Below are 18,946 nucleotides of genomic sequence, written 5' to 3'. Positions count from 1 at the left end.
CGTTGTCACCGTTGTCACTGTTGTCACTGTTGTCACCGTTGTCACTGTTGTCACCGTTGTCACTGGTGTCACTGTTGTCACCGTTGTCACTGTTGTCACCGTTATAACCGTTGTCACTGTTGTCAACGTTGTAACCGTTGTCACTGTTGTCACCGTTGTCACCGTTGTCACTGTTGTCACCGTTGTCACTCTTGTCACTGTTGTCACCATTGTCACTGTTGTCACTGTTGTCACCGTTGTCACTGTTGTCACAGTTCTCACCGTTATCACTGTTCTCATCGTTGTCACTGTTGTCACCGTTGTCACTGTTGTCACTGTTGTCACCGTTGTCACTGTTGTCACCGTTGTCACTGGTGTCACTGTTGTCACCGTTATCACTGTTGTCACTGTTGTCACCGTTATCACTGTTGTCATCGTTATCACTGTTGTAATCGTTGTCACTGTTGTCACAATTGTCACTGTTGTCACTGTTGTCACCGTTGTCACCGTTGTCACAGTTGTCACTGTTGTCACAGTTCTCACCGTTATCACTGTTGTCATCGTTGTCACTGTTGTCACCGTTGTCACTGTTGTCACTGTTGTCACCGTTGTCACTGTTGTCACCGTTGTCACTGGTGTCAAGGTTGTCACCGTTGTCACTGTTGTCACCGTTGTCATCGTTTTCACTGTTGTCACTGTTGTCATCGTTGTCACTGTTGTCACCGTTGTCACTGTTGTCACCGTTGTCACTGTTGTCACCGTTGTCACTCTTGTCACCGTTGTCACTGTTGTCACTGTTGTCATCGTCGTCACCGTTGCCACCGTTGTCACTGTTGTCACTGTTGTCACCGTTGTCACTGTTGTCATCGTTATAACCGTTGTCACTGTTGTCACTGTTGTCACCGTTATAACCGTTGTCACCGTTGTCACTGTTGTCACCGTTGTCACCGTTGTCACTGTTGTCACCGTTGTCACTGTTGTCACAATTGTCACTGGTGTCACTGTTGTCACCGTTGTCACTGTTGTCACTGTTGTCACCGTTGTCACTGGTGTCAAGGTTGTCACCGTTGTCATCGTTTTCACTGTTGTCACTGTTGTCATCGTTGTCACTGTTGTCACCGTTGTCACTGTTGTCACCGTTGTCACTGTTGTCACTGTTGTCACCGTTGTCACTGTTGTCACCGTTGTCACTCTTGTCACCGTTATCACTGTTGTCACTGTTGTCATCGTCGTCACCGTTGTCACCGTTGTCACTGCTGTCACCGTTGTCACTGTTGTCACCGTTATAACCGTTGTCACTGTTGTCACTGTTGTCATCGTTGTCACCGTTGTCACTGTTGTCACTGTTGTCACAGTTGTCACCGTTATAACCGTTGTCACAGTTGTCACTGTTTTCATCGTTGTCACCGTTGTCACCGTTGTCACTGTTGTCACTGTTGTCACCGTTGTCACTGTTGTCACCGATGTCACTGGTGTCACTGTTGTCACCGTTGTCACTGTAGTCACCGTTATAACCGTTGTCACTGTTGTCACTGTTTTCACTGTTGTCAACGTTGTCACCGTTGTCACTGTTGTCACCGTTCTCACCGTTGTCACCGTTGTCACTGTTGTCACCGTTGTCACTGTTGTCACTGTTGTCACCGTTCTCACTGTTGTCACTGTTGTCACCATTGTCACCGTTGTCACTGTTGTCACAGTTGTCACCGTTGTCACTGTTGTCAACGTTGTCACTGTTGTCACCGTTGTCACTGTTGTCACAGTTGTCACCGTTGTCACTGTTGTCAACGTTGTCACTGTTGTCAAGGTTGTCACCGTTGTCACTGTTATCACCGTTGTCATCGTTGTCACTGTTGTCACCGTTGTCACTGTTGTCACCGTTGTCACTGTTGTCACCGTTGTCGCTCTTCTCACCGTTGTCACTGTTGTCACTGTTGTCCTTGTTGTCACTTTCGTCACAGTTGTCACCGTTGTCACTGTTGTCACTGTTGTCACTTTCGTCACAGTTGTCACAGTTGTCACCGTTGTCATTGTAGTCACTGTCGTCACAGTTCTCACTATTGTCACTGTCGTCACAGTTGTCACTGTTGTCACTTTCGTCACAGTTGTCACAGTTGTCACCGTTGTCACTGTTGTCACTTTCGTCACAGTTGTCACTGTTGTAACTGTTGTCACTGTTGTCACTTTCGTCACTGTTGTCACAGTTGTCACTGTCGTCACTGTTGTCACTGTTGTCACTGTTTTCACTTTCGTCACAGTTGTCACAGTTGTCACTGTCGTCACAGTTGTCACTGTTGTCACTTTCGTCACAATTCTCACCGTTGTCACTGTTGTCACTTTCGTCACAGTTGTCACTGTTGTCACTGTTGTCACTTTCGTCAAAGTTGTCACAGTTGTCACTGTCATCACTGTCGTCACTGTCGTCACTTTCGTCACAGATGTCACCGTTTTCACTGTTGTCACTGTCGTCACTCTCGTCACTGTTGTCACCGTTGTCACCGTTATAACCGTTGTCACCGTTGTCACTGTTGTCACCGTTATAACCGTTGTCACCGTTGTCACTGTTGTCATCGTTGTCACCGTTCTCACTGTTGTCACTGTTGTCACTGTTGTCACTGTTGTCACCGTTGTCACTGGTGTCACCGTTGTCACTGTTGTCACCGTTATAACCGTTGTCACTGTTGTCATCGTTGTCACTGTTGTCACTGTTGTCACCGTTGTCACCGTTGTCACTGTTGTCACCGTTGTCACTGTTGTCACCGTTGTCACTCTTCTCACTGTTGTCACCGTTGTCACCGTTGTCACTGTTGTCACAGTTGTCACCGTTGTCACTGTTGTCACCGTTGTCACCATTGTCACCGTTGTCACTGTTGTCACCCTTGTCACTCTTGTCACCGTTGTCACTGTTGCCACTGTTGTCACCCTTGTCACTGTCGTCACCGTTGTCACGGTTGTCACTGTTGTCACCGTTGTCCCGGTTGTCACCGTTGTCACTGTTGTCACCGTTATAGTCGTTGTCACCGTTGTCACTGTTGTCATCGTTGTCACCGTTGTCACTGTTGTCACTGTTGTAACTGTTGTCACCGATGTCACTGCTGTCACCGTTGTCACTGGTGTCACTGTTGTCACCGTTGTCACTGTTGTCACCGTTATAACCGTTGTCACTGTTGTCACTGTTGTCATCGTTGTCACTGTTGTCACCGTTGTCATTGTCGTAACCGTTGTCACTCTTGTCACTGTTGTCACCGTTGTCACCGTTGTCACTGTTGTCACTGTTGTCACAGTTGTCACCGTTGTCACTGTTGTCAACGTTGTCACTGTTGTCACCGTTGTCACCGTTGTCACCATTGTCACTGTTGTCACCGTTGTCATTGTTTTCACTGTTGTCACTGTTGTGACCGTTGTCACCGTTCTCACTGTTGTCACCGTTGTCACTCTTGTCACTGTTGTCCTTGTTGTCACTTTCGTCACAGTTGTCACCGTTGTCACTGTTGTCACTTTCGTCACAGTTGTCACAGTTGTCACCGTTGTCACTGTTGTCACCGTCGTCACAGTTGTCACTGTTGTCACTGTTGTCACAGTTGTCACAGTTGTCACCGTTGTCACTGGTGTCAAGGTTGTCACCGTTGTCACTGTTCTCACCGTTGTCATCGTTTTCACTGTTGTCACTGTTGTCATCGTTGTCACTGTTGTCACCGTTGTCACTGTTGTCACCGTTGTCACCCTTGTCACTGTTGTCACCGTTGTCACTGTTGTCACCGTTGTCGCTCTTCTTACCGTTGTCACTGTTGTCACAGTTGTCCTTGTTGTCACTTTCGTCACAGTTGTCACTGTTGTCACTGTTGCCACTTTCGTCACAGTTGTCACAGTTGTCACCGTTGTCACTGTAGTCACTGTCGTCACAGTTCTCACTGTTGTCACTGTCGTCACAGTTGTCACTGTTGTCACTGTTGTCACTTTTGTCAAAGTTGTCACAGTTGTCACCGTTGTCACTGTTGTCACTTTCGTCACAGTTGTCACTGTTGTCACTGTTGTCACTGTTGTCACTTTCGTCACTGTTGTCACAGTTGTCACTGTCGTCACTGTTGTCACTGTTTTCACTTTCGTCACAGTTGTCACAGTTCTCACTGTCGTCACAGTTGTCACTATTGTCACTTTCGTCACAGTTGTCACCGTTGTCACTGTTGTCACTTTCGTCACAGTTGTCACTTTCGTCACAGTTGTCAGAGTTGTCACTGTCGTCACTGTCGTCACTGTTGTCACTGTCGTCACTTTTGTCACAGATGTCATCGTTTTCACTGTTGTCACTGTCGTCACTCTCGTCACTGTTGTCACCGTTGTCACTGTTGTCACTGTTGTCACCGTTACAACCGTTGTCACTGTTGTCATCGTTGTCACTGTTGTCACTGTTGTCACCGTTGTCAGTGTTGTCACCGTTGTCACTGGTGTCACTGTTGTCACCGTTGTCACTGTTGTCACCGTTATAACCGTTGTCACTGTTGTCATCGTTGTCACTGTTGTCACTGTTGTCACTGTTGTCACCGTTGTCACCGTTGTCACCCTTGTCACCGTTCTCACTGTTGTCACCGTTGTCACTCTTGTCACTGTTGTCACCGTTGTCACTGTTGTCACCATTGTCACCGTTGTCACCGTTGTCACCGTTGTCACAGTTGTCACCGTTGTCACTGTTGTCACCGTTGTCACTGTTGTCACCGTTGTCACCGTTGTCACTGTTGTCACCGTTGTCACTGTTGTCACTGTTGTCACCATTGTCACCGTTGTCACTGTTGTCACTGTTGTCACCCTTGTCACTCTTGTCACCGTTGTCACTGTTGTCACTGTTGTCACCCTTGTCACTGTTGTCACCGTTGTCACTGTTGTCACCGTTGTCCCGGTTGTCACCGTTGTCACTGTTGTCACCGTTGTCACTGTTGTCACCGTTATAACCGTTGTCACCGTTGTCACTGTTGTCATCGTTGTCACCGTTGTCACTATTGTCACTGTTGTAACTGTTGTCACTGCTGTCACCGTTGTCACTGGTGTCACTGTTGTCACCGTTGTCACTGTTGTCACCGTTATAACCGTTGTCACTGTTGTCATCGTTGTCACTGTTGTCACCGTTCTCACTGTTGTCACCGTTGTCACTCTTGTCACTGTTGTCACCGTTGTCACCGTTGTCACTGTTGTCACAGTTGTCACTGTTGTCATCGTTATCACTGTTGTCACTGTTGTCACCGTTGTCACCGTTGTCACTGTTGTCACCGTTGTCACCGTTGTCACTGCTGTCACTCTTGTCACTCTTGTCACCGTTGTCATTGTTGTCACTGTTGTCACCGTTGTCACCGTTGTCACTGTTGTCACAGTTGTCACTTTTTTTCACTGTTGTCACCGTTGTCACTGTTGTCACTGTTGTCACTGTTGTCACCGTTGTCACTGTCGTCACCGTTGTCACTGTTGTCACTGTTGTCACCGATGTCACTGTTGTCACCGTTGTCACCGTTGTCACTGTTGTTACCATTGTCACCGTTGTCACTGTTGTCACCGTTGTTACTGTTGTCACCCTTGTCACTCTTGTCACCGTTGTCACTGTTGTCACTGTTGTCACCCTTGTCACTGTTGTCACCGTTGTCCCGGTTGTCACCGTTGTCACTGTTGTCACCGTTGTCCTGTTGTCACTGTTGTCACCGTTGTCACTGTTGTCACCGTTGTCACCGTTGTTACTGTGGTCACTGTTGTCACCGCTGTCACCGTTGTCACTATTGTCACCGTTGTCACTTTTGTCACCGTTGTTGCCGTTGTCACCGTTGTCACCATTGTCACCGTTGTCGCCGTTGTCACCGTTTTCACCGTTGTCACCGTTGTGACTGTTGTCAGATAGATTGACAGACAGACAGACAGACAGACAGACAGACAGACAGACAGACAGACAGACAGATAGATAGATAGATAGATAGATAGATAGATAGATAGATAGATAGATAGATAGATAGATAGATAGATAGATAGATAGATAGATAGATTAGATAGATAGATAGGTAGGACACTGTTTCCCATTGCTGAACATATACTGTACCGAGCCGTATCTTGGTCCGGTACAAAGAAGCTATGTATATTTATAGTGACAGAGTCATCGGCCCCTGATACCGATAAAAATCATCGTTCAATTTTGCGAGTGTAAAATCCCTGAAAGAGTACTCCTCAATGGAGCAATATCAATATGTAGCAGGTTTTCAAAGGTTTCACACTGGTTTGAGCCTAAGATGTGCGGCCTGTCTCTCCTTGCAATTTTTACTTTTTGATTATATACATTATGACATACAACACTCGTTTTGTATTCCAAACGAAAAAGTAGTATAACAGCGCCGGGGCCTTTGACAACAAAACTCATCTCCAAGCAAGCGAGACTCACGCCACTAAGAGCGTTCTTGTTTATGTTCGTACTGTTGTAACCGCCATCTTTGTTATGACGGAGGAAGATAAGGGAGAGTAAAACTAGTACCCCTGCAGGCTACTATTCAGCGCGCGAGTGCGCACGAGGGTCAGTTTGGCTCTGGGTGGAGCTGCAAGAAAGAAAATCCTCATAGTTGAAGACGCAACTTATGGCTTGCCGTGATTGGAACCCTGACCTCTGCGATACCGGTGCAGCTCTCTAAGAGAAAGCCCGAAAAAAAAGATGATAATAAATAAAATCAGAAACTCATAAGACCTTTCCGTGGGCACTCCTCCCCATTCCGCTTCAAGGAGCAGAGAAAAAAAATGAAATCGAGGTTTGCGTGGACAATTTCATACAAATGACTGCGCGGGGGGATTTATTTATATATTTTTATTCCATTTTATCAGAAATCCATAACCCCTTATGAGTTTCTGATTTTATTTATTATCATCTTTTTTTTCGGGCTTTCTCAGTTTTCACAACTGACATGATTTTCTTTGCATTTATTTCTTCATTCCGCTGTTGCAGTACATGAAATTCGTATATACATTATTTTATTTTCACATTTTCCAGATATATTAGAAACCAATTTAATGACAAGCTCCCAGTTCGTTTTCTAGCTCAATTTGTTAGAGAGCTGCACCGGTATCGCAAAGGTCAGGGTTCCAATCACGGCAAGCCATAAGTTGCGTCTTCAACTATGAGGGTTTTCTTAACCTTTATTTAGTCACCCGAACCTCGAGTTGGTGTCTTTGTTCAAAGCAATGCGGGAACGCGTACAGAGTGTACTGCCAGCTGCGCAGACTATCGGATTCCGGGCAAACTATCGGGTTTCCGTAGGAATCGGAGGTACAGGTAAAAAAGCGATAAGGCAATAAAATATTCGCTCTTACTTGTGATTAGCGGCAGCTCTCCAGACCAGCATGATTGACTTCTTCCACGTTTTCTGCGCTTGGATAGCTTCTTGTTCATCGCTACTTCTAACACAATACAAAAAATAAAGATTAAAAAAAGAAACACTCACGGGCCTAGTATTGATGTCATCACTTATCGTGTGTTTCTCTAGTTCTTTCGGTATAATTAAAGAAAAACACCATGCAACACCACGTGACCTACGGCCTGTTTACAAGGAGGTGGGGGATCCCAGACAGGTGAGGTAACCCGCTTAGGTGGGGTAACCCGCCTGTCCATATAATCTCTCATTTTTATTTGATCACGATTACATGATAGGTGGGGTGACCCGCCGCGGATTCCTTCACCTACCTGGGGTCCCCCATCTCCAGGTAAACAGGCCCTTAGAAGCGTATCTCAAGCAATAATTTACATACCCCTGGGATACTTGAGAGGCAGGACTTCCCGGTACCGACTCGGAGCCCCCAATACCCGACCTTTCCATCAGGAAGTCCTTCATGGAGGTCACAGGTTCATCCTTCTCCGACTGATTCCTGTCCCCGGAGTCCGAAACAGCTTCCTCACCGCTCTCTCGCTCCATCTCCTCGTCACTTTCTTCTTTTTTCTCTTCAACAATGGATTCATTGTCTTCCTCTTCCTCGGTTTTTTCTGACTCCACTTCTACTGACTCAAATTTAGATTCCTTGAGGAAAAACGAATATTGGCGGCACCTTAGGGGGTGTTTACAGGACACCGGGGCGACTTTCGTCCCGGAGCGAGTTCACGCCGGTTCCCTCTCACGGCTCTTTATTTGTTTACATGATACCACCACAAAATATCATACCGGCGCGAGTCACCCCGACGTGAGTTCACCCCGGTTGTTGTACCGGGGCGAGAATTTCACTCGGGTACGAAATCTCGCAGCGGTATCATGTAAACGCGAAACGACCACCCGTTTCGGTGTGAAATCAGTCTGCCCACAGACTGGAACGGGTAGCGCATGCGTAATGTTTGTGATTTTGAATCACACGTGTATTTTATCAACATGAAGTGTACCTTCAGATAACGAGATATGAAATGACCCAGTCATCATGTAAACGCGATACGAAAAAAGTCATCTCGGTATGAGACTCTCGGTGCGAGTTTTCTCATGTAAACACCCCCTAAGTTAGAGCGCATTTCTCTAGGAAAATCCAAACCTGGATGAATGAATCTTAAAAAAGATTTTCAATTTCTTTACCAAGATCCAAGCATAGATTTTGAATCGAAAGAATCCAAACTTGTCTCCGAAAACAACAAGCAAGCGGTTCAAGAAATGCAGAGGCCACGTTTTTCGCCGGTCAACGCTTATGTTACAGTCACGCTCCTTCGTTACTTTCGTCGAAACAAATCCAGAGATTCTAAGATTAAGAGTCATATCTTGGATTTTCTCAAGGGAAGCACTCTTAGAATCGATTAATGTGACACAGTGTAAAAAATTATTGACGGAAAAAAATTCTAAAACTGTAAACGATGCAATGCTCATAATGTCAGGAATTGGAGACGAAGAAAAAAACTGATTCAGCAAAGGATTCGAAACCATGACATCGCAGATCCCGGTCGGTAGCTCCAGCCACCGCGCTATAAACTGAGAAGAGACTCATTTCCTCCGATTTCTGTCAGGTTAAATTAATCCCTACCTCTTCATGTTCTTCTTCGATATCACCTTCATTGTCCTGCAAAGGAAATGTATGAAAAGTAATGTTTTAATGGATTTTTTATTAATAGTTTTACGGAAGTGACGAAGGCCTTACTTACCGTAGAGGTCGCCGACTTGCTGCGATTTCGCTGATTTCTACGCGCCGCTCTGGGTGGTCTCCCTGTGGCAACAAAAAAATGAGAGAAGTCAAGGTTCTTCAATCTAATTTCTAAAGAAACTAATCAGATTTCAAATTTACTCTAAGGGTTCACTTGGTAGAAAGATTCCTCGAGTAAGCGAGAAAAGGTTAAACTTTTCAAAAAGAAAATATACAATTTCAGGCTCCTAACAATTTGTTACTTGTAAAGTGGAGCCGCGTTTAATTTCTTTCCTTACCTAGACTGTTCACAGTCCTCGATTTTTCCGTAAGATCATCGAGATCGAGCGCTTTGTGTTACGGGCTGCCATCTTGCATGAGCGTCAAAACTACTTAGGGGGCGGGACGATACTGGTGACGGTAAGACGCGGTATATCTAAATGATCTCACGAAAAAATATGGGACTGTGAACAGTCTATTCCTTACCAGGTCTGCCAGGTTTGGATGCTCGTTTAGACACTCGTGGAGAGGTGACTGGGGTGTCTGTGGTCTCCACTCTTACTTCAGGGACGGTCCCTGACTGGTCGACACTTGCCCGTTCACTGTTGGCCTCGTTTTCAAGACTGACACTGGTTATTTCAGCACCGCTTATCTTCTCAGCATTTTTCATTTTTGGTTCAAACTTATCGGTAATCATTTCCTGTGTAAAGAAAGTAAAAAAAAAAACACATGAAGCGAAGCGGTTTGGTTAATTTTTCCTGATTTTTCAACGTTTGCAGTTCAACTGACCTTTCTGTCTGCCGGAGGGGTGGTGGGTGGTGGTGTGATTGCCAGTGGGGAGGGGAGTGTTGCTGTGAGAGCAGCAGCCTAGAAAGCAAATGAGCAAAAAATGAGTTAATTAACAACCAAAAGGGTTGGAGATTTTAGCCTTGCGATTTACGTACAGTTTTTGTGCCGGCCAAACACCTTTCAACCGATTCAATCAAATCACTGCTGGTGGCGTGAAAGTACAGGAAAATGCTCGCAAGGAAGTCAGGATTCGTTTTAAAATTGAATTGTGATTGGTTAGGAAAGTGGCAAGAATTTTTTTTCAGGCAATCGCGATGCACAGCCACAACAGTTGCATGATAAAGTGTATTTTCGACAACATTGCTCACTCGAGGAAAGCCAACCTAAGTTGAGAGAATGAAATTTGTAAAGTAACTCAATAATAACACCAAAACAAACCTGAAAAGGCACAGAAAAAATAGAGCTTTATGCAATTACCTTAGGATTGACTGAGATTGATGGCATGGACGTAGACACAGTCAGAACAGATTGACTGCCTGTGAAAATAATATAACACACGCACAATTATCTTAGGCTCAGCTCATAACGTAGGACTAGCTAAAAGGTCGAACTTTTCAGGTACCGAACCTTATCTCTTCAATTAAGTACATGAAAAGATCGACAACGTTTGAATCAAATATCTAATGTGAGTGCACCCATGAATTACGTTTGACTGGCCCAAATGGTAATTTCGACTTAGGTTTTCGTTTCAATCGTGGAGCTTTTCATGTACCGAACCTAATGCATAATTTACGGTACTTTATTTTCACTGGTAAACATTGTAGACTATTGTACATCGTGAAAATGAATTGAGTCTGACTAATTAAGTTCGACGTCTGAATCAGCTGTCGAAATTGTATCATTTGGGCCGACCCACTAGCTATTAAGTTTGAGTACATAAAAAGTTCGACGGTTAAACTGGGCGTACCGTGCGAAAATGTAGCCTCTACTCGCAGGGTACGGATCTCAAAGAAGTTAGCCTGACATCAAGCTGTATAAATTTATTTTATTTCAGTGGGCCACGTAAAAGAGAGAGAACGAGAACTGCTAAAATTCAGCCTCATCTGAGGTTACTTACAAGTATTATAATGAGCTCAATAGTTTAAAAATTTAAAATTATATGAACCGTTTAGGATTTCAGACCTAGGAAAATTCCAAATCAATGCCAATGAGCTACAGCCATGGATTTCGTTTATTCTTAACAGATTTGATACTTCGAAGTTCAACAGATCAAACAACCATAACAAACTCAAACTAAAATCAGATGGCATCAAATTTCTAATTTTGAAGTTCTTCACAAGTTCTCATAAAAGTACCGAACTCACAATAACAATACAGACGATTCAATTTTTTACACACGTATGTAATCATCCTTTATGTAATTGATCAAGAGGTGTACCTTCAGCGGATCCTCTGCCTCCACCAATGACAGACACAGCGCTCTCCACTGGGTTCCCTGTGGACTCCAAAACTCTGCCCTCTACCCTTCCAGTGGTCTGGAAAAAATATTCTTTGATGAATCAGTTTGATATTCTTTTCCTGAACACGTGTTGAACTCTTAATGTGTCTAAAAAGGCTCTCTTTTCAAACTTTTAGTGAAAACAATTTGTATTGGGTAAATGAACCATATTTAGTTTTTAAAATATATAGACATCTTCTGGAAATAAAGACAACTCTAAGAAAGACCTTTGGGAGTGGCACCACGTGTCCATCTTAAGGAGATATCCGTCCTATAGAATAGAGAGCCAAAGAAAAGGCTTGAATTAAGGCAGGAACCCTCTCTTGGTGTCTGTTCTAGTGAAGAGTTTGTCATATAGAGTTGCGAGTTAATCCATTAAGCTCCAATATCCACATACAGATTCTACAGACCGATTTTCAGACATTTCCTTTAAGAATTAGTGGACAGAATTAAATTAAAGATCAAAGCATTTTCCCACTGGTGCTCTTATTCTTTTAAACTTTTCTCTTGGTTATGTACTGATATCAAGAGACTGCTTATGGAGTATGGTCGTTTCGCTGCATAATGAACTCGATTCGCTGCAAAGTTGTAAAGTCGTTTTGCTAACTTAACTCGTTTTTACTCGTTTGTAGTTAATTCTAAATTGTTGTAAACTGTTTAAAACAAAAAAGTGGTTGCAGCGAATCGACTTTATGGTGCAGCGAAACGACTTCATAATACAGCAAAACGACTTGTAGCGAAACGACCTTAATTCGTTGATATTATTAGGAGAAGACTGATATTAATTACTCTTGGGACGTAAATCGTTCAAGGACCTGTGTCACAAAATTTATCAAAATTTAAACAGTAGGAATTAACTGCCACCAAACTGAGTGAAAAATGCAAAATAACTGCACAGACACCGCAAATACAAGAATTTTAAGAGTTTCCCTTCATTAAAACTTTAGAACTCACGAGTTGGTCGAGGTCTTATCTCTCAAGCGATAAGGTTTTGATATCTCTTTTTATCAAGCACCGTAGCAAAGGTGGGACGTTAGTTTGTAAATACCCAAATTAGCGCCGCGGCGTTTATTCGAGAGTCGCGCTTATTAAATTATTTTGGGTAAAGGTGCGGCGCTTAAGCGATTATTTACTAATTGGCATCATAAACTAAATGAGCCACACAGCCGTGACACAGTCCCTTTAAGAGAGAGGTGAGTGTACCTTGGTTATGGCTCCCCCATGAGATGTGATAGCATTTAACGAAGCAGCTGCTGCAGCAGGTGTTTCAGCAGCCAGTAATTTAGAGAGTGTAGGTGCGCTGACAGATGGTGCTGCCGCTGGTGCGGTTGCCGAGACTTGTGTTATGTTTCCTTGTATCTCCCTCATGGAATCCAGTTTTTTGGTGGACTCCATGGAGGGAGTAACCCCTAACGAATAACCAACATTAACGTCAATACACACAACTACCATGACAGCATGTTTATAAGGAACATTAGAACATCCTAGAGATGTTGTAGGTAAAATCCGTTCTCAGGTAAACTATCCACCAAGTGAGTCTTTTGTAGAAGTAGAACATGATACGTTTTTTGCATCAAATGGAAACTCGGAAAAAAGCCGAGCCACAGTTGGGATTCGAGCCCACTACCCTCCGTGATCTAGTAGGATGCTCTAACCACTGAGCTACTAGGTATCCAAAACTTCCTTTGTTTTCTAGCCCTAGTTATTTGATAGGCAACAAAGAAATTTCTGGTAAAGGTTTAACCTGAAAAACGATTTTACCTACAGCAAAGATATCTCACTCTCCTAGATTTTTGGAGGTTTAAATAAGTTTTTGAGTTTGTTTTTCCTTCACTTTTTAATGAACTGTTTCACAACGTCATTTTCTATATAAATCGTTTATTCTTTCTGTTCATTTGCATTTGACAATGGTGACATCACGGTCATCACCGAAACGTCATGTGTTTATGACGTTACTTTTTGTGCTTAAATACTGATAATAATAATGAAAGTAACAACATACCTAAAAAATGCTTTCCGTCAGAATTTTGAGAGTTTGAAGTTTGTTGTGATCCTGCTGCCTGTGATGGTGAAGAGGCTGCTTGAGCCCCCTGACCACTCACAGAGGATCGACGTTCAGGCTCCTGAAATATGAATAAACTCAGTATAAAGAAAACCACATCACAAACAATCCCAGCTTAAAGGGACACCCACGGGGCCATGATCTGCTATTAAGGCAGCTCCATTTTGGCAGATAAACTTGTTGTTAAGTAAGAAACTTAGTCATTTTATATTATTTACTGGCCAGTTAACAGAGTCCCCACAAAGAGAATTGTCAATAAATCACTGTATACAGAACGTCTATGAAGTGATAACCTTTATTACATGTAAGTCGCCACTTTTCCCTTCCCTGAGTGTAGGCACTTTGTAGAGGTTTACTGTATTTGTTTACCAATGACTTCAAAAAAAAAGGACAGGTTTCTGTTTTGTTGAAACTCAACAAACCAGTGCAGAACAAAGACAGATGTTTAAAAGCCTTGTGCCTTTTTCCTGAAGAAATAGGTAGTGATTCACTTGAGTTGCTTGAGTTATAGGAAAGACAAAAACGGATGATTCTATGATTTTTAGGCCTTCTGCTCCATCAATGATAGCAGCACTAAGGTTCCATGGGCAACAACAGAACTTGTTTGAAATAGTTTACATTTCATAGCAAACTAGTCATTCATTTTTCAAGCAAACCCTTCAACTTTATTACATGGCATCACCTTGGTTGGTTGTAGTTCCTGGTCAGAAAAACTGCCCCTTCTCAACTGCTTCTCATCCTTAGCAGATGGTTGTGATAGCAGTGATACAAGGGTGGACTCTGCCGAGCCATGCGAACTGGCTGCTGTTGACTGTAATGTGCTCTGTTGTCGTGCAGGTACATGATCAGCCCTTCTAGGAGATACCTGAGGAGGAGCCATGTCGCGTTGGGCACCAGACAGCACAATGCTTCCGACATCAACATCCATTGGTTCCCCTTTAGAAACCTACAGTTTAAATTAGTTATTAATATTAAATGTGAGTTGAGAGTCCTAAGTGCATTTCAACACTCAAGAGTCAAGCTCTGAAGGCTGTTTTACTCTTACTTTGTTAAAATTTTACAGAACATTCCCTTTAAGATCGCAGGACTGCATTAAGCAAGATGCACATCTTAAATTTTTACTGTCTTAATTCACAGCTCTGTTTACATTATAGAAAGCAAGCTAATCAACATTACTTTAACTACACTTTCTTGGATACTACAATCAAGATCCCTGTTTTCAACAATTGCATTTATCTATCCTACGTTCCTGTCACTTAAAACTTTGTCACACAATTTTCTAGAGGATACAAAATGTATGATACTTCATATAAAAAACCAAGTCATCAGATGACTCCACAGTCCCACTTGGCAACAGTACCCATGTGTGGACAAGGAATAACTTGAATAACACAGCTGAAAAATAAATTCACCTGAGCCCCTCCTGAAAACGTTCCTGCCTGCCCTACTCCCCCGACTGGCACTCCAGCATGTCCCAAGGAAAAGCGTCTGCCATCTCCAGGGGATAGTTCAGAGGTAGAGGCCAGTCCCTCTGCTGTCTGATTCAAGGGGGAGGACTGGGAAGAGTGGCCATGTTTCTGTTGGAGCTGCTGTTGATATTTCTGAAACCTGCATTAAAAAATTAATCATTATCTAGATTTTTAGGTCAGACATTCTGCTCTACCCATACAAAGTGTGCCTATATTAGCCTTAATGGGCCAATGTGGAGATTAAGGTTTTAAAAATCCCTTTATTATATAAACACCAATGAAATACCAGGTGAGCTTTCACGCGAAAACTTGATATCTTCACATGTGAAAATAACATGTTATCTTCACATGTGAAAATATCACCTTTGCTATGGCTATATAATAAATCGCGCCTTTCACACCAAAAAACTATTAAAGTGAAATGGTTTGGTATTTCATTGGTGTTTATATAATAAATAGAACATTACATGGCCACTTGGAGATACGAAATTTCTCTTCTTGTGTTGAAAAAATATTTCACTCGTTCGCTGTGCTCACTTGTGGAGAAATTTTGTATCTCTGCGCGGCCATGTAATATCCTCTATTTCGTTAACCTTTTCACTCTGGAGTTGGCCAAAGTCAAAATTCAAGATTCAAGATATTACTTCTGAAGAGTTTCATTTGAATGGTCACAATAAACCATCTTACAAGACTCCATCACACTCTTATCCCTACAGTCGTAGTAATCAGCCTTCTTCCAACAACAGATGCAATGAAGCTAACATGAAAACCCATGTAAGCTCTCATGATATGTCACCCAAAATACAAGATTTGGGAGTCACTTAAAATACAGCTTACTGGATAAAGTGATTTTGATATTTCGGATAGGTAATTGCGCATGCAGGTTTCACTGTATCTAGTAATAATTTATTACAATACTAATTTCAATGTTATTGTTAATTTATTATCATACTTTGCTGTTGGTTTTGGAACTCGCAGCTGCTTTCCCTTCTGGGGAGAGGTCATTTGTTGGCTTCCAGGAGGTTTAGGTGCACCTAAAATTAGCAATAATACATTAATAATAATTATTTTACGTTCTATTCAATAAACCTATTGACTTGCCAGCTTCTCAAAATTCATGTAGCCTTAAGGTATCAAAATATTCTTGGTTTATTTTACTACAAAATAATCATCAGTTTTAAATCTACTTACAACAGCTGTCTTTCTGTTTGGGCAAAGGAAAAAATGTAGAATTTGTGAATGGTTGGGAATGAAATCATGTAACACATAATAGTGTTTTTCTCTACCCATGAAGACTCTTGAAAAGAAAGTCATAGTTAAGTTATCATGGGTACAAAATTTTATCTATGTGATAACCTTAACTTGGTTTTTGTGAATCAACCATAAAGGAGTGGAACAATATTTTCTTTCAGCTGTTTGCTACTTGGGGTAACAAACCTTCCTTTTACTACAAACAAGCAACAGCAACATTACCTTGTTGCATCACAGATTGTCCTCCATGTGTAGTAGGGGTGATTGGAGTAGTGGGTGTGGTGGGGGTAACAGAAGCAGGCCCATCCCCATCTTGATGGGGTATGGGTGGTGGCCTCATCTTTTTCCTCCTGAAAGCAGAGTGAAACAAGTGGGAGTTGATGGGCGTTGTTTCTTATTTGTCTCAGGAAAGTGACCAGAGCTGTCATAAAGGGCCATAACCCATATCACCTGTTACAGCTGAGCTCACTTGATTTTGTTGGCGATCAAAGGGGGAAGCTCAAGGCGGCACTATAAGGTTTTGGGGAGATGTTACGGGTGAATCTTTATTTGCTAAAACTGCTTTAAAAATTAATGACAGCCCTGGTGACTTGTTCAGTTATTGCAGGTATCTTTCGATCAGTTATTGCGGATCTTCATCAGGTGATGGCATTGATTTGCTGTCTTTTAATGCCAGTTGAGTACAGGTCAGGAAGTTTGCATCTAACTGAAGATATTTTGTCAAGCTTTCTTATCATAAATGTACCTTTCAATAAAAAATCTTTACACGGAAAAATACAAAATTACGAATCACCCATGCAACCAATCTGTTTAGAGAGAAATGTTGTCATCCAAATAAAGCATTATGCACAGTATAAAATTTTAAGGTAAAGATGATGACAGCTCACCAATATCTAAGACCCATAGTTTTGTAAACACTTAGTTTTTTGAACTTTACAAACTGACTTCCCTCTATCAGTCAAACACTGCGACTAGCCCCCAATTTTTTAGACTGTTCACAGCCCTCTATTTTTCCATGAGATCGTAGAGATCGAGCGCATCTTACTGTTAATGGCGGCCACCTTGATTTTCAAATGTACCGAGCAGGCGGGCGTCTGGGATTATAGCTCTAGGGGAATGGGGGCAACCTTCTCCCAAACTGTCTCCCACCCCCTAAGTAGATTTGATACTCTTCCCAAGGTACATTTGAAATCAAGATGGCTGCCATTAATGGTAACAGGTGCTCGATCTTGAGGATCTCACGGAAAAATAGGGGACTGTGATCGCTCCACAAACTTTTTAACCTCCAGAAAAGTTAAACCACATTTCTTTTCCCTAACAGGCTTGAAAATATGGATTCCACTGTATTTGTGAAATGGCTATGAATTTACTAAGATCATTATTGATGTCTATCACAAGTTTCTTTGAGGATACAAACCCAGGCCATTATCTTAAAAAATGTGTGCTTCTTCAATATTTCAAAAGGCAAAACTTTCAAGGCCAGTTAAATTCATATATAACCCCTTTAAGAATCTACATATTCGACGATCTTTAAGCTGGTTAAGCTAAGAAATGACTTTGTAGGAGTTTCCCTCAATATTACAACCGAAGGTATATATGTAACTACAATATTAAATTAACATACAGCTATTGGTCCAAGAAAAAAGAATGACCGTCTTCCGATGGTAGGACTCATGATAGAGCATACTTATACACTGTAAAGGAAGACTGTTTCATGTATCGCCAGAGAGCAATGGCCCATTTCGTAATAATATATTCTCACGCATAGGACCATTTTCTGTAAACAGTAGAAACTGGATTGGATCTACAGTGTATGCTTGACTTATCATTAAAATAAAATTAAACAGCATATTATTGTAAGTTTATAGTAATCATTCTGGATATATGATCTTCTATTCAACTATAACTTATATGAGCCATCTAAGACTATTACTCACAGTTTAATTTCATCCCACAAGGCTGGCAGTTGATGATCAAGCTTTCCACCTCTGATATCCTCTATTCTGTCTTTCAATTTCCTACAGGAAGACATAACATAAAATTAATTTTGTCATTAAACAGTTTTATATAATTCACATAATCCTACTATGATTAGTTTGATACGCACATGAGCATGGCATAATCTGCACAAAACAATCATATCTATTGTCTGTCAAATTTCCCTTACACTTAACCTTGGGGAGATGATTTGTCAGCATGTGCTAACTTTTCTCTCCCTGAATGATATCATGCAAATGGTTTTACCATTTAAATGAAACCTCTTTGGTAAAACTTTTGCATTCTACTTTCACTTTCACAACTTTGTCCCCTGTTAGGAGAAAAAGGGTTGTATCTCATAGACCATAAAATTTTAAATAAAATGCAAAATGAAATTAAGCCTCTTAGTCTGTATTATGGTATTTAAGTTTTCTTTTGCAAACCTGGTAAATAAACATACCATAAGTAAAGAAATATAATGTAATTAAATATCTTACTTGTAGGTTAGTTGATCATTGCGAATGGATTTCTTCAATTCCTCGATTCTCTCAAAGGTCAATTTTCTTACAATTTGATCCCCTGGTGTTTCTATGTTAAATAAAGTTTTAAAAAAAATACATAGTTGCTTTCCAGTTACAGTAGTTAAGCAATCCTCAGCTTGTGACTTTAAAGACCAACATACAAGATATGTTTAGTACACAAATTTTAAGACACAGAGCAAAATTTGAGACAAAATCGAGCATTTTGTTTGAATCCCTCCAAATTCATCTGTGATGTGACATGACAGGTTACGTAACAGCAAGGTTGTTACATAATCCTAGGAGA

General features: G+C 41.9%; 1 protein-coding gene across 3 annotated transcripts in view; it reads right to left on the bottom strand.

Annotated features, from left to right (window-relative positions):
- Nucleotides 1–18,946, bottom strand: part of LOC140935583 (bromodomain-containing protein 8-like) — a 31,796-nt gene that overhangs the window by 9,428 nt on the left and 3,422 nt on the right. The window contains exons 6-21 of one of the 3 annotated variants that reach the window (XM_073385145.1): nucleotides 18,619–18,709; nucleotides 18,082–18,162; nucleotides 16,367–16,494; nucleotides 15,846–15,927; nucleotides 14,837–15,032; nucleotides 14,107–14,370; nucleotides 13,365–13,485; nucleotides 12,566–12,771; nucleotides 11,303–11,399; nucleotides 10,342–10,400; nucleotides 9,865–9,942; nucleotides 9,562–9,775; nucleotides 9,098–9,159; nucleotides 8,980–9,015; nucleotides 7,738–8,003; nucleotides 7,303–7,389 (exon numbers count right to left, since the gene is read on the bottom strand). In XM_073385145.1, coding sequence (XP_073241246.1) covers nucleotides 7,303–7,389; nucleotides 7,738–8,003; nucleotides 8,980–9,015; nucleotides 9,098–9,159; nucleotides 9,562–9,775; nucleotides 9,865–9,942; nucleotides 10,342–10,400; nucleotides 11,303–11,399; nucleotides 12,566–12,771; nucleotides 13,365–13,485; nucleotides 14,107–14,370; nucleotides 14,837–15,032; nucleotides 15,846–15,927; nucleotides 16,367–16,494; nucleotides 18,082–18,162; nucleotides 18,619–18,709 — 2,068 coding nt within the window. The remainder of the gene's footprint in view (nucleotides 1–7,302; nucleotides 7,390–7,737; nucleotides 8,004–8,979; nucleotides 9,016–9,097; nucleotides 9,160–9,561; nucleotides 9,776–9,864; nucleotides 9,943–10,341; nucleotides 10,401–11,302; nucleotides 11,400–12,565; nucleotides 12,772–13,364; nucleotides 13,486–14,106; nucleotides 14,371–14,836; nucleotides 15,033–15,845; nucleotides 15,928–16,366; nucleotides 16,495–18,081; nucleotides 18,163–18,618; nucleotides 18,710–18,946) is intronic. The other 2 variants (XM_073385146.1, XM_073385147.1) reach the window with 2 other exon arrangements.

Source organism: Porites lutea, chromosome 4 (genome assembly GCF_958299795.1).
Source record: "Porites lutea chromosome 4, jaPorLute2.1, whole genome shotgun sequence".
Classification (NCBI taxonomy): Eukaryota; Metazoa; Cnidaria; class Anthozoa; order Scleractinia; family Poritidae; genus Porites; species Porites lutea.
This window is presented reverse-complemented; position numbering and strand designations above follow the sequence as displayed.